Raw genomic sequence first — 15,774 nt, 5'->3', positions numbered from 1 at the left:
CGTTTTAGTGATAATTTTAAAACCGAAACTCCGTTTGACAATGTGACTGGGCCCCGATTCTGCTATTTTACAATGTAAGATGAATGAATGGCAATTGGACTAAATTTGAAATTATTCCTATTCTCTTAAGCATTTTGTCAATATAATAATTGTAAGTTAATTGTATTGACCTTGAGTAGGTATACCGTCCTGCACTAAATTTCCAATAATTGTGTAGAAAAAGCCAAATATCATTCATTCATCGTCCGTTGTAAATAGCAGAATTGGGGCCCTGGAGTGTCTGGAGCCCATTAGGTCATAGTAGTACCAACGGTTGATATTTTTTCATTTATTAGGTTCCTACTTAACTTGTCTGTTTGACTGCCTAGATACCCAGTGAACCGTAGGTATTGTTCATGACGATTCCTAATTTAATTCAATGGTACGTCTCGCCTAAATATTGCAATTCTGATCACTATTGGCAGTTAATCTAAATAATTTATTATCAGTAATAAACCAATCCACTTTTTGTTATAAAATATGCTAATTGCTAATATGAATAATGACCGCTGTCATGCATTAGCAACGGTCGTGGTTTAATAAAAAATAAAAATAAATATAGGCCTGTTTAGTGATTATAAATCACCTGCGAATAAAGATTATGGCAGTTTTTCATTTATCTTGACAACTGATTAAGGGATAAGATTTTTTAAACATACATATACCCACCTATGTACTCAGGGAGTAGATATGTAAATAAAGCTAAAGCTTATCTTATAGCAAACAAAATATGTGTATTCTCAAATAATTCCATTTTATTCACATATTTTTTAAACCTCAACATAGTGCCTTTGTATTTCTGCATTATTGACTTCCATACACGAGCATTGTTGTATCGTGTAAATTCTAGCTTTAGACATTTGTATATCTACTTATTTAGGGCTTTTCAAGTTTTAAAATAACACAAAAGCATTCTAAAGGAAAATCATTTTGACTTTGCATTGTTCTAAAAAGTCCACTCAAAGTTGCCCTACTTAATCATAAATAACCTTAAATCGTGGGAAATACCTGGACTTAATAGATACGTGACCTTTGGACTAGTTTTGTCAGTCCTTCAAGGTCTGAATAAACCGCTGTTTTAATTTGTTTAAACAGAATAAGGTAGTTGAGGTGGGGTGTTTTGTTACATAAGCGATAGAACAGAACTTTGTGTCCTACTGTAGCACTGAGACTGAGATGAATTTCATCTAAACATTTTTCTACGTAAGAGAGGCAATAACAGCTTCTGAAAAGTAAAGTTCTTACACAAGCCATTCTTGTATGTTTACATTGACTTCAACTGATATATTAAAATGGATTTACTTTATTTATTTTGTTTATAAATATACACCTATGTGATGACCTACGACACTATTTTAATTCATTTAATAGTTACATGCTTTTGCGGTGAGATCTATTAAGCATCGTACGTCAAGCAAATACCAGCGCACGCCAATCGGGTTAAATTATATTATTTGTGTAAAGTTTTCCAGATAGCAATAAATAATTCATGTAAAGATTAATCTTCCTGTACCAAAGTAATCTCCGTATTTATTCAATGTTTATTTCTGTATCACAACATGCATTGACTACATAAGTAGGTAAAGGAAAATGTAGGTGAGATTGAATTTCCGTAAATTTACGGACTTTTTGCCAAATTTGTTCTGTGTGAACAATTAAAAAACCTAGAAAAGATAATAGGCTGATTTGTGATTATTATTATCTCGTAGTAGTGAAAGGATATTTTTAAGACACTTTATCAAATTGTTGTTTGATACACATTTGTATGCAAAAAGAAAGTTGTTTGAAATCCGTAGTAGGTAGGTAAAATTCCTATCCTTTGCTCGTAAAACGCAGGTGTTTATGTTTCGATTTACTTTTTGACCTCAAATGTTTTAAAAACTACGTACCTAGGTATGTTCCCACCTACATGGTCTTATTCCATTACCATTGCCTTCACATTATTTAAATGCCCTTTTTGCTAAAATCGTGACCGGATTGCTGATGTGGCATACCTGGGGGCGTACCACCACCTCCTTAAACACAACTGTGGCAGTTGTGTGAGACAGACAAAACTCTACGACGTGCAATCTTCTGTCTCACTTCCACGACTGCAATAGTCTTACCAGAAGGAGTTGTACTGCATTCTGCTCTCGTTAACGCCAAGTTCAGCTGTTTCATTGCTGTTCCAATCCTATTATTAAGTAAATACTAGGAATGGATAAGTTCTGAGTACTTCTAACAACACGAGAATATTTTCCACGTTTGATTAAAACTAGTAGGAACAACAAGCGTTGTACGCAATCCGATCTGGTTTGTGACCGATTAATTAATGGTAACGTTACCTATAATTAATGTCTCTACGTATTTAATAACTCTGAGGACTGGTTTGCTTAAAGAAAATATGTGTATTTTGTCCATATCATTGTTTTTTTCTTATTATCATTTATCATTTTTAATGATTAGACGTTTTGTTTTGAATATTTCTAAGCTCAAAACCGCGTAAAAAATATGTTAAATGGAACCTTTTTTGTTGGCCTAACTAATGTTTATTGGTATGAAGCTGCCGATTTTTTCTAGCTTTTAATTAAAACATAAAATAATAATAATAATCACTTTGTTGGCTAAAGAGGGCGAAACAAGAAAACGTCATTGAAAGCAACGAACAATAATCTAAAATCAATGTTACTTAATGCAGTTCAATAGCAAATAAAACCAGAGTCTGCACTCAGTTCGATTGCATGCTAATTAAAAACTAATTAGAAGTTTATCAGAAAATCATTAATTTCGAATGTTAATGACCTGTTGATAGAACGTATTGCCTTAACTGTGTGGGTTCAAGTCCCGGGTTAGGTCATGGCCATACCGTCATCATAGTAAAATAACATTAATATTAAACCAATTATAACCGCTTGAATGGACATTATCTTAACGGTTATAAAACACCTTTATTTAATTATTGACACTTATTTGTTTAGAACACCTAAACCTATTCCGATTACTTTGATTTTATGAATGTAATAAATGACTAATATCTACAGAAAAGTCCCGTAGCAAAATACCTATGACAGATGTATATCATTCAGGTAAGTTTTATATATTCAGAACACATTATGAATGCAAAATTTCGAGCTATTGAATTCTAAGAAAACAATGCGAACATAGGGATAAATGGCAAGCAATATAAAGTGCTTCGTGAATAAAAATGGAACCCTTTAAATAGTTATTTAAAACGTTAGTGACCTATTGTCGCGTAAATTTCCCTAGCTACTTATTTTCTGTTTTAATAGTGTGTAATTTTTGCACGCAATTATATTTAAATATTAAATAAATATTAGGTACATGATCAACCATAATTTGGTGATATTAGCTGTAGCTAATTTGTACAAAATAAATGGAAAGAAGGATGAGAGATACAGGCTCAAAGGAATTTAATATTTATGATTGAATCGAATCATTATGTTTAAATTGCAACGAAAATAAGTTCTATTGGGTGTGTCATACTTAAAAATTGGTATGTCAAAAATACGCGGTAGCAAACCAATATTAAAATATGTTAACTGTGTCGGATTCAGGTGAATCCCCAATGCCTTTTTTTATGTTTCCTTATCATACAATTACCACCTCCTGTAGGTAACTAGATTCTCAAAGTTATATCGATTTAATGATATTATAGGTACATATTTATTGAGGAAAATTTAGAACTAATATTGGAAATTATCCATTTGATTTAAACAATGGTATTGTTAAAACCTTAACGAAGGCTAACTAATTGAACTGTTTACATGAAACAAATCGAATTAGGTCTAATTATAATTAACCTTTATATGCTATCCCTTCACTTTTTACTGTCTTGTATTAAAGTATAAATGCGAGACACCGGAAATTTTTCTGTAATTGTTACTGTTCTAATTGTATCCAAATTTTAGAAAGCAAATTAAAATGTCAATAAATGAATAACCTACCTCGATGTGCTTAAACAAAATAATTACTTTAACTTTTTATTTTCAATTACACGGATAGCCGAGTGGTGTTGTGGTGCATTGCATTTTGTGATTTACAAATGCTTGTTCTAAGTTTGAGAGTTTTTGTATCTGTTAAACCAGCGCGATACGAGGAAGAAATTTCTAAGTGCAGGGGTGGTTTTTTCTTGAAATAATAATTAACAGCGGAGACGGTAACCCGCCATTTTTAGCCCTTTATTATTATTACTAGTAGTTGCCCGCGACTTCGTCCGCGTGGTAAACAAACCCGTAGTACATCATTTTGTTCTATTGTCAATAGTATTAGCAGCGTACGCAGAAATAGGTTTTCGATTTTACACCTTTGGTTACATTATCGCAATTTTCTTACGGTACCCTAATATTATTTAAAATAAAATAGCCTATGTTTAGCGGGGATAATATAGCTTCTCAACAGTGAAAGAATTTTTCGAATCGGTCCAGTAGTTTCGAAGCCTGTTCGTGTCAAACAAACAAACAAAGAATCAAATCTTTCCTCTTTATAATATATATATTATTTAGTATATATTATAGTATATATTAGTATATATTTATGATAGAAGTATAGATTATTTATTAAATTTAAAACATTACATAGTTGGTTATACAATACGATATCCCACAAAATTATAGAAATAATAGTTGTGTAACCATCAATTTCAGTAGCTTTATAAAGACATCAATGATGTGAGGCCTGCTTAAGTTGCTGCTCTACAAAGTAAATATCTTGACTTTCCAGAGTTACCGGAATTAACTCTGAAGTACTGCTTCAATACTTAAAATACTTTTCTGAGAACTACTATGATGAAGAACTATGTTGAGAGCAGTAGTTACCCTGTCGGGCACAACCTTACCAACGCATCCCATTTTATAGCTTTATACAGTAGGTAACCCATAGTAAAGCTGGTATTTTTACAAAGGTTAAAGACCTCGATTGGAATCGAGAGTCGGGTATTCCCTAGGCCGTCTAAAGACAAGTAGTCAGCTCAGCAATGTTTATTTAATGGATAATACACCTCCAGATAGTGTTTTAAACCTATTAAGTATTAAGTTATATTCTCAAGGGTAATACAAATTATAATAATTCCAAAAATTTGCTCATTGTTTTTGGAAAGTGAAACCGTGAATTTTGCGTAAAGCAACATAGCTAGTAGTATTATAGTAAAAAAATAGGACAAATTTTCGAAGCAAAATAATTTATAAATCAAACTGTTTTATAAACGAGATTAGAAATAAATTTTGCGAGACCACGCCTTTTATTGATGCGTCTCCGATATATTCTGGCCAATCTGCATCCTAAAACAAGTTACGTGTACGTACGTACCTACTTATTATATCAAAAGGAGGACTTACAAGGCAACATTTTATAATGATACCTATTTGCAAGTATACTTTCGATACTTTCACTATGTTAGCCTGTCTATGAAGCTCCCTAAGACCTACTGACTCTACTCTCTGTTATAAAAGGTAAACATAATAAAATAACTTTCCTCAACTTTGACAAATCGCCTTTTTAAACTAAAGCCTGTATTACGAGCACTAGAAACCCGTTAATATACTAATGTATTTCTAAATAAGTACGTATTATAGATAAATTGCACCCAAGCGTAGAACAAATGATTGTGCTCATCACTCAAACACTTTTCATGTGGGAATCAAACCCCTTACCTCCGTTATAGCAGTCAGGGGCACTAAATACTTAATCAACAGGCCAAACAATGTTATATCGTTGTTATCAGAAACTGTAAAGGTTAACTTCTTTTATATACGTTTACTTTTCGTGTCATTCACCTTTGCAAAACCTTAACGAATCTATATAAATCATATTTGTAAATAGATGCACATACTGGTCTTTAAAACTTGCGAAACAGCGCAACTAAATTGTTTAGGTTTCGAGTACTTCACACTAATTTGAAGATAGTTGCAATTTACGTTTGACGCAGTTTAAAAGTTTCATTCATAGCGCAATTGAGAATTCATTGACTAGTTCAATAATGAGTTTAAATTTGGACTGGATAATTGATTTGTTTGAAACATAATTATTAATTAGAGCCTTTATTGTTGTGGAAGAATTGGATATTGTTCGGAGTAAAACGCGAAGGCGAAGGCGGCAGTACGGCCGGACGGTGGTATAGGCGTCCGCTAGGTGTTGGTGCCTACCCTTGACCGGATGCCGGCGCGCTCAGCTCAGTCGCGGCGCGGCTCTGCTCGTATCCTCGCGTCTCGCAGTTCGCAGCACCGCCTCTATATAGCGGCTCGCTCTCGCCCCCGACGCATTCACACCCCACAGTGGAACACAGCCATGCGCCTCCGCTCCTCTGGTGTAGCATCGGACATGCAAATCAACTACCAGTACAGCCTAACAGTGTTTAGTTCGTTCGAAGGAGTTTTTAAGTAATTGACTTCAGTGACAAAAGTGCAAGTGATAAATATGAAGTCGAAAAACAATTCGTGTGAGCCCCAGCCGGAGCTGCAGGAGTTGCTGCAGAAGCCGCACAGCCTGCCGCTGCTGGGAGACGGCAAGCGCGCAACAAGTACGTCTGTATTACACAGCTTTCTGTCAATGTTTCAGTAGGAGAGTGACGTCTCAATAGCATCCGTTCCGGTGAATGGACGTACGTAGTAAATCACGCATAACAATGACCGACCTAGTCTTTATTTACCAAATTCAAAATAATATTTTTAAGTGTTACTGCCAATACATACTTCAATAATAAAAAAAAACTGTGAATTACGTGACGAACAGTACAATATTTTTATATGTTCCTACAATTAGTTGGATCTAGTCAGAAGACAAAACATAAAGGTTATATTGTAAATAAACCACTCCTTGTGTTTTAAATTAAAGTTATGACAGGTGCCACTTAGTGTTTTAAGCTTCTTGTGATTAAACTAATTCTAAAAGCCGCGTGTATTTATTATAAGTTATTAAATATTATAATATCGATAGGCTCTATTAATTTATCATCAGATTATCGCTATATATTATCAACGTGTTATAAGAAGACGTAAAACGTATGAGTGTCCTCAACATTAATTAGGTTTTGTAAATTTCCGGTATTCGTTTGCATATTAATATTTGCAAATATCAATAGATTTATAGATTTTTTTGAATGCATATTAATGAGCTAAATAAATATCATAAAAATGAGAACGTAATACTATTGCGTAACAATTTCATATAATTTTATATCCAATACCTATTATTGGATATAAAATAATAGGTTGAAACTTAATACGATATTAGATAATAAAACACCGCATTGAATTGAAAATTTAAGCAGTAAAACTATTCGTTATGTTTAGTAATAACAATATAAAGTTGTAGTTTTATTGGTCACAAAATATTGTCAACCATTTTGTAAAACCTGCTATCTCACATTATTTTTAAATTAATTTATTATTTAAGACAAAACAGAAATACAAAATACGTTTATTCCCAAGATCTCGACACATAAACTTCAAGTTTTCTTTTATTCCCTCCTCCCTACAGAATTCGCTTTTAAAAGTCTTATAGGTATGTATAGTTTTTTTTTTATTTACGTCTGTAAAAATATGCTCAGCATAAGTTGCATCACTGTGATTCATGGCATGTGAGCTATGATATGATAACTTATTAATAAATACTCTACATCTAACAAAGAATGCAATTAAAACATCTTTATATGGACGATACACATAATTAGTATAATTATTGAACACCAACAATAGTTGGAAATTGAATGTATTCTACGGTTCGTAGCCGTAGAGACCGTAGCGAATCTACATGAAATTCAGCCTATGGTTGAGCTCTAGGATAATTAGTTCGTAACTAATTTTATAACCAACAAAACAGAGTTATTTCGTTACACTATTTAAGTTTTCTTAGATGTTACTAGCTGACCCAGCAAACGTTGTTTTGCCGATTTTTTTTCTAGTTGTATGTATTTTTAATGCCACATTATAATAAAAATAAAATCAAACAATTTCGTCCAAGAAATAAAATATTTTTTTTTAGTGTGAGCAACCCTTATCACTTGGGGGTATGAAAAATAGATGTTGTTCTATTCTCAGACCTACAGAATACGCATATAAAATTTGGTAAAAATCTGTGAAGCCGTTTCGGAGGAGTACGGTAACTAACATCGTGACACGGGAATTTTATATATTAGATAAGTTCGAAGCTAAATAGAGAGCTAATTTTTCTGTATAATAAAATATCTTTGTTATGCTCAGAATGCTTTTAACTTCATATTTAATTTGTAGCTTACGGTGGCACATGGCTTTTATTCATGTGAAATATTAACTGAAAATTATTACGTCAATATTCTATAAGTATATAGTAAATATAACGTTATATTTTGATAAAACAGCGAAATTGCAATTTTCTATTTTTGAAACTGTGGTCAAGCGATTCTAAATATAACGTGAACAATTAAAAAAACAATATGTTAAAATAAAGTTTACAAATGTTGCATAAAATTACGTCGGAGATCGTCTTCGGATTCCATTCTTGATCCCGCATTGATTGAACTGGCTAGGGCTGTTAAATAACCAGTTATACAACTTTGAAAAGGTCTCGCACCTTTATTCACGTGGTTCATTTAAAATAGAACATTATTTTATTGCTTAAATGCAATATTAATGTATAATCGCCAATAATATATGTATTAGCCAAAGTGGCTCGGAATATGTCTGTTTTAAATGTAGAAGCTATTAATTCCGTTGAGTGACTTCAACGCTAATATGTATTGAAACTTAAGTGGGTCAGTCAGCCAGAGATACCTTATTTTTAATAGCGAATCGTTTATTAATTAACCAAAATCCAGTCATCGTTGTTTGGCTTAATATTAAATATTTTGTTAAGTGACAAAATCATCGTTTTTGACTGGCTTTATAACAGAGGTGTTTTAGGACAAAACGCAACAATTCCCTCCACACTATTGTAAAATACTTATTCCTAGCGGTTTTCCTTTTTTCAGTGTTATTAACAGTACAGTGACGTGAAAGTTACCCTCTTCTATAAAATCTATGAACCTAACAATCTTTCATTACATAGATTTTGTAGTAAGTTCTTTATGTCTAATGTACTATATCTTAGCTTAATCATGAAAAACAGAAAAGCTTTATCCAAAAGCCTACTATTTAAACCATGAAGTGGGATGTATTATCACTTTTACATGCCTTGTAATTTTGTTAAGGTCATCGGAGTCGACATTTTCTTAGACATTACCATGAGAAGGAATGTTATTGGAACTCAGGAGTAGTCAGGAGTTGTTAATTGAGGAACTTACATGGATCTACATTCTTGGCTATTATTTACGTATATTTTAGCATTAAATATTAATTAAGTAAAGCAAAGGTATGTCGGTAAATACAAACAGAAGTATTTGTTACAAATGTCTTCATCAATCAATCTGAGTAATGGGTCTGTTGATACAAATCTGACACGGCGTATCTTCAGATCTCGTTCTAATTGAATGTATTATTAACACACAATTACTATTTACCTTAAATTCTTATTCATTGAATACATGCATACATATAAAGTACGATTTCGAAGAGACTAGACTGATGCGGCTGTTGCAGTTTGACGCAGTTCTTGGTTCTAAAACGTCATCTTAATTTGAACTATCTACATTATTATGTATGATTTCTTCGTAAGCATTAAAATAATAATGATTTTAAGCTGTAGTAGGAGTTAAAGGATGTTTTTAGGCGGCACGCTACCTCACTTTTGCGGATATGAAATCATCAAACGATTTCACTTGTTAATTGTTGAGCTAAAGAGAGTGTCAGACATTTGCTGACTAAAACCCTTGCAAGTCTCATTTAATGTAGAGACAAATATGCAGCTTTGGGCGTCACTTAGCAAAGAGTAGTCTCGTTTAAAACTAATGGCGATCATATGATAGAAGCCGCCTCATAAATGTAATTGGTCGTTTTTATGAATATTAATTACTTAATGCTAATATTTACTTAAGAATCCGGTTCTTTAGTAAAGTTGAAGAATTCTTTTATATTAAAATGTGTGTCAGTTTTATTTATTAAGGAAGAAAACGTTTTGATAACTATGAGAGCATAAATAATAACTTCGTTATTTACACAAGTTATATCACTTTACTTAAATGATAAAAAATGTTTTTATACAGTACATTACTAGTTAATTCCGAAGCCATAACGAGAAGTGTTTTTATTATATACTATTAAATTAAATCACATTTCTTTTTTGTATTTATTCTCTTTTTAATACCTTCAGGAGTAAATCATACTTCAGGCGATGTGATAATGTATATCTTTAATAACCATATGTAAATTAAAACAATGAGCTAACCAAGAACAGTTATTTCAATTTAAAGATCTTTTTGTATTGGATAATCCATTTATCGAGGAAAGCGGTGTACCACTGTACAACAGCTCGCTACGAGCAAAAGAAAAGGAGAGAAACCGATTGATTCCTCGGGGCCTCACTAATAACAACTCAGCTCATACATCACACTTCAGATAAACTGAGAATGTAGTCACCAATTAACCTTTAGATAACCATTACAAGCTATTATTGTAAAATTATATTTATAACGTTATTGCCTGATTAAAATGCCATAAAACGAATCATTTACTTAGAAATAGGCACATTATAATATTAATAAGATTAAGATTTTAATAGTTTAATCACGACAGAAATGAAGGTATGTAGGTTCTCAATGTCACCAAAAGCGTAACGCAGCCTAGACACGTATCCACGTCAACATTTTTAACGTTATTGTAATATTAAAGCACGCCATCGCAACACGTAAATATATTTTGGGAATATGAGTTGGTTAATTATCTAATTTATTTTATAAATGTACTTAGCTTGATTTGCTAGGATAGGTGACAAGTCAACCTATGTGGCGCTTTTAACCAACCAATGCGGTATCGTTAATTTTTTTTTAATACCGAGTACGCATGGTAAAGCATTGGAGGTCGAAGAAGTAAGTGTCTAAGTTATGTGTATACGATATTGTAAATAGCTCCATGATAACATTTTTATTTATTAAAATACCAAGAATATCCCAATTTAAAAACTAGCTCTATTTAAAAATGTAGGGGCCGCTGCTCAGACCTTACTTAGTAAATAAGGAATTTTAAATTTCTTAAAAGTCAGTCTCGTAGGTGTATGGTAACTAACATTGTGACTCGAGAGTTTATATACATAGGATGTATTTTCATCCCAAAGAGGCCTATATTCTTCAACTAAAGAAAAACAAAACTGACACGACCTAACGCCTGTCTTTTTCAGCGCGGATAAGCAGTTAAAATACATTAAAACACGAGACGTACCTTTGTAATGCATATGCGTTTACAGACAAGAAAATTAAACCGTCAATCTTGTGTCCAGAGATCAATGAATGAGTCACACGGTTTCTTAGCCTCTCAGAGTCTCCGCAAAACAGTACGTACATAATACAGAATTGATCCTTCAATAAACAAAAGTCGTATTTTAGAGATCACTCTTTGTTTGTTTGCGAAACTGTTTGAACATATTGTAAGGTCATTGAAATACATTTTGTGATTTAATCCGTTATAGTCAAGGATTTGTTGTGGGAGAAACGGTAATGTGTGCAGTTGTACAGTTTGCTACCACGTATTTTAGTAATATTAATGAAGTTGTTAAAGAGAGAAGCCGTATTACGTTTTGTACTGCGCTATCTCGATCATCCGCAATCATATTAATTTGTATTGAGTGGCGTAATTGCCGCAGACTCGGCAATGCCAATGATAACAATCAAATAACGGGTTGTTTTTAATCGGTGTAAATCTAATATTTATGCCTTTTCTGTAAAATCTAATGAAAAAATTTAATCCTTGTGTAAATGGGGTTTCGCAAGCATTCAAGTCACATGCACAAACATACCCAGACTCAGCACAAGCATTCGTGGATCACACAAAGGTTTGATCTACGCGGGGAACGCACCACGTCGCGGTCAGTGGGTTTGGCGTGGTGAACTGAACCACTCGGCTATACGTGCAGTCAACAGTCCTATGTAGCTTACTTAGCTTTTGAGTAAGTTTAATTTTTTAAATCATAGAAAGTAACAACAAACTTAGAGGAACACCAATTTATCCTTGTCTGGCTGTCCAGGCTATTACACCGCAGCAGGGGCAGTATTTAATAAGTGAATATTAACGTAGTTTGTTTTATCTTTGCTTCGCCTGAAGTCTTCTTATAGTAGAGATTACTAAAAAAGGGTCATTAGTTTACGTTACACCCGAATTAACCTATACAAGTTAAAGAAATAATGACCTGTTATTTGCGAATACTTCAATTAGTAGTGGAAATTGGTTACGCTCTCAGTGTTTGTTGATACTGCACATTACAATTATAGGATTAAACTAAATATTGTTTTTCTGTTCGAAAGAGGAAATTATTTTGAGGAGAGAATTTATTATAGGAGCTTAGGCTAACTGCATACGTCTACTGGTTTAACGTTTTGTGATATAGGTATGTATAATAGTGTCTGCCAGTTTGTGTATGTAATCTATAATATTAATGCTTCCCACCGATTAATCCGAAAACTTTACATATTTTATGCGTATAAATAAAGTGTATCCATAATCTTTATCGATATCTAAAACACATTCGTCTTACATAAAACTTGTTAAGAACAATTTAAATGCTTGAAAATTTGAGTTAAGGTATAACCCATTTAGAACCTGTATCATAACCATTTATTATTATTTTGACAGGTCTTGGCATGGTAATAGCTGGTACAATTACAAGCAAAGGCACTATAGCATTAATAATTGTTAAACAAAAGGGTATTCTTCAGTCTCGGGAATTTCTAGCGATTATTTTTTACACTAGTAGAAAATATTATTGATTTAGCATAAATTCGACTTTATAGTTCTTTAAAATTTATTACGTCTTTTCTTATTCACAAGTTGTCGTTTTAGTAACTTTTGTTCGTAACGGTACTGCACTGTGACATTTTGGTAAACTCGTTTACCTAATACAATAAAAAGTGAACGACGCGCTTTTCCACATCATTACACCTCTTTTATATTAATGAACTGTGTTATCATAAACTTAACACAATCGTATGAAGACCTCACGGAATGTCTTAATAGGAGTTTAAGTGACTGCGAACTTAAATGACTTTAAATGGTAGGAAACCCTGAACAGAACATTCTTCTCTATTTATTTATAAATAATGCCGTATTATTACAAAAACTTCTTGACTGCTAGCAGTTAGCAGAAGAAGCAAAGAAGTCATTATTTGTTTTTGTAATAATAACTTTCCGATTTTATCCATATATTAGACTAAGTACCGTAGAAAGATGTAAAATTTAACCATAAAAAATATTTTGAATTTTTAAAACGTTGGAATAACAGCTCGCCTATGTTGTTAAATATACAGATATCGCTAAATAGTTGTGTTTATATTTTGATTAGTACCTGCTTAAAATAAGAACATCAATAATATTTCCATAAGCTGACCTGTTTGTTTAACAACAATAAAGTTACAACCAAGAATGACAAAGGCTCTCGGAGATTATTGTAGAGTTCCTTATGAAGTTGTTGACCGTGTAGAGCGCCACTTTTTTCATAAACTATTACTTTTTCTTTCAATTACGATTACTTTTTTGATGCGAGAAATAAATTTCTTTTTGATGCTCTCATTTGTTTGCTGCATCAAAAGGTAGAGTCAGATTCATGAGGTATCCTCTTCCGCTTAGTGTTAAAGCAAAGGAAATCGTAAATTTTTTGTCTCGTGAAATCTGTTTTAGTGTTCCCGAACTGTGTAACCTGCAACCAAAACCTATTGTGAATGTAAAGAAGTTTTCTTTGTATAAGTGGAGTCATTAAGTAACAATTGTTGAAACTTTTTATATACGTTTGAAAGAAATAAATCATTCAGGCGTAAAGCTTGAAAGAGAAGTATACTTCCTAAGACATATTTTTTTAGTAAAGATGCACAAAAATCAATCATTGGTATACCTAGTGCTCGTTTTGATAGTTACATAACAAGCAAGCACTTCAACGTATGCAGATGTTTGGGCAGAAGTAGGTAAATATTTACTATGTTAAACGATTCGCCGAAAGAGGTGAGAAAGTATTATAGCGCATTATCATAAAATAATATATAGAGCCATCTTAAAGGAGTTTTACATACAAGAATTTATATTGTTCTTGTTTTTTTAAACCCGTTGGAATGCATTCAAGGAGCGTCGAACTTGAAGTTGTCGCGTAATAGTTCGTCTGTCACAATTATCCTCAAGACAAGTATTTACTGTTTCGCCCACGCTTTACTATGGCCCGAGCAAGAAATTATACAAATACTTGTAGATAAGCGTGTGCTACCGCGTGGGATGAATTAGAATTAGACTATGAATACAGGATTTATAATCTTAAATTAAAATTTGACTTTCCTGTCCAGTCCTGGGAATATTTAGTCTATTCTAGAGTCCATTAAAGATGTATAAGACCGATTACAGAATAAACAATAACTAATGAATTAGTGTTTACTGTTGAGGGTTTCCTTTCTTTGTAGAGTAAATTCAAAATTCGATTTTATGACAGTAGTAGAACGTATTATTAATATGTAATGTATTAATCAAGACATTATTAATAAAAACTTATAATTGAATAGCAAGGTTTTTCGTCCTTTTTATATTAAATAAAGCTTAATAGCAAATTCTCAAAAGTAAAAATCTAAAACCGAAATCAGTTTTTTTTTCATTAACGTAGTTAAACCGACGAAACCCTTCATGCGCGAGTCCGTCTCGCACTTTGCCGGCTTTTTATTACTTTGATTCGTAGATTAGGTCAATAAGGTTTTTCCCTCCACGTTGATAGGCAAATATGACAAATAAGAGACACCGACCCAGTTAATGGCTTTTAAGAAAAGAATATTGGATATCTGACGTCACTTATTTGTTTTTTACCTACGCATGTAACAGCTGATGTATTTTCTAGGAAACAATGAAATAATTAACCATATTTAGATAAATTCAATCATTTGACGAACTGAGGAAATTACAAATGTAACAATGCCGCTATAGTTAAAGAATCACTGAACAATCGATGTCCAAGACAACAGGTTTCCGTACATTTTTATAATTTTCCAGTTTAGCTATATTAAAAGCAGCCAGGAACCAGTCGAACATGATTATAAAAATCTTGTCGCGTGCTACAAAACAGTTTTTATTCAAATTCTGCCTTTCCTTTTTCATTGCGTATTTGTTTCAATTATTTTTACTAATACCAGTTTCTTTAATGTGATCTTTTTCTGAGAAGCTTAATGCGTATCTTCTAAACCTACTTTGAAACGTGTTTCTATATTAGCAACTGATATGAGAAGCATGGCATAGACGATGTGACAGAGAGACAAGAGAGCCGGTATATGCTCTGTAGTGCCCTATCTCGCTTCCAGATCCATAATATTTATTTAAGAGAGAGAGGAAGAGGTAGAGTCAAGGCGAAGAAATGATAAAAAGAGGTATTAGACTGTCAACAATTTCAAATCCTGCTGAGACTTTGTGTTTATATTGATGCAGTAAAGTATGATGTATTTTATTGCCAATTGCTGCATAAAATTTAATAACTTACTGACCATTGTCTCTATGTCTGTATTTTATAGTCATAAAAGTCTTAGGTGCAATTTGCCAATTAGGTATTGTATCTTTAATACCTGAGACGCTGACCCATTACTATTATTCGTTTTATACTTTCTATGTGATGCAGCTAACGTCGTTCTGCCGGCCTGTTCTGTAAATGTAAACCAGCCAGTCC

General features: G+C 32.7%; 1 protein-coding gene across 1 annotated transcript in view; it reads left to right on the top strand.

Annotated features, from left to right (window-relative positions):
- The first annotated feature begins 5,963 nt into the window (after nt 1-5,963).
- Nucleotides 5,964-15,774, top strand: part of LOC113498250 (organic cation transporter protein-like) — a 52,060-nt gene continuing 42,249 nt past the window's right edge. Inside the window, exon 1 of the mRNA XM_026878193.1 lies at nt 5,964-6,553. Coding sequence (XP_026733994.1) covers nt 6,451-6,553 — 103 coding nt within the window. The 5' untranslated portion in view covers nt 5,964-6,450. The remainder of the gene's footprint in view (nt 6,554-15,774) is intronic.

Source organism: Trichoplusia ni, chromosome 10 (assembly GCF_003590095.1).
Source record: "Trichoplusia ni isolate ovarian cell line Hi5 chromosome 10, tn1, whole genome shotgun sequence".
NCBI classification, from domain to species: Eukaryota; Metazoa; Arthropoda; class Insecta; order Lepidoptera; family Noctuidae; genus Trichoplusia; species Trichoplusia ni.
This window is presented reverse-complemented; position numbering and strand designations above follow the sequence as displayed.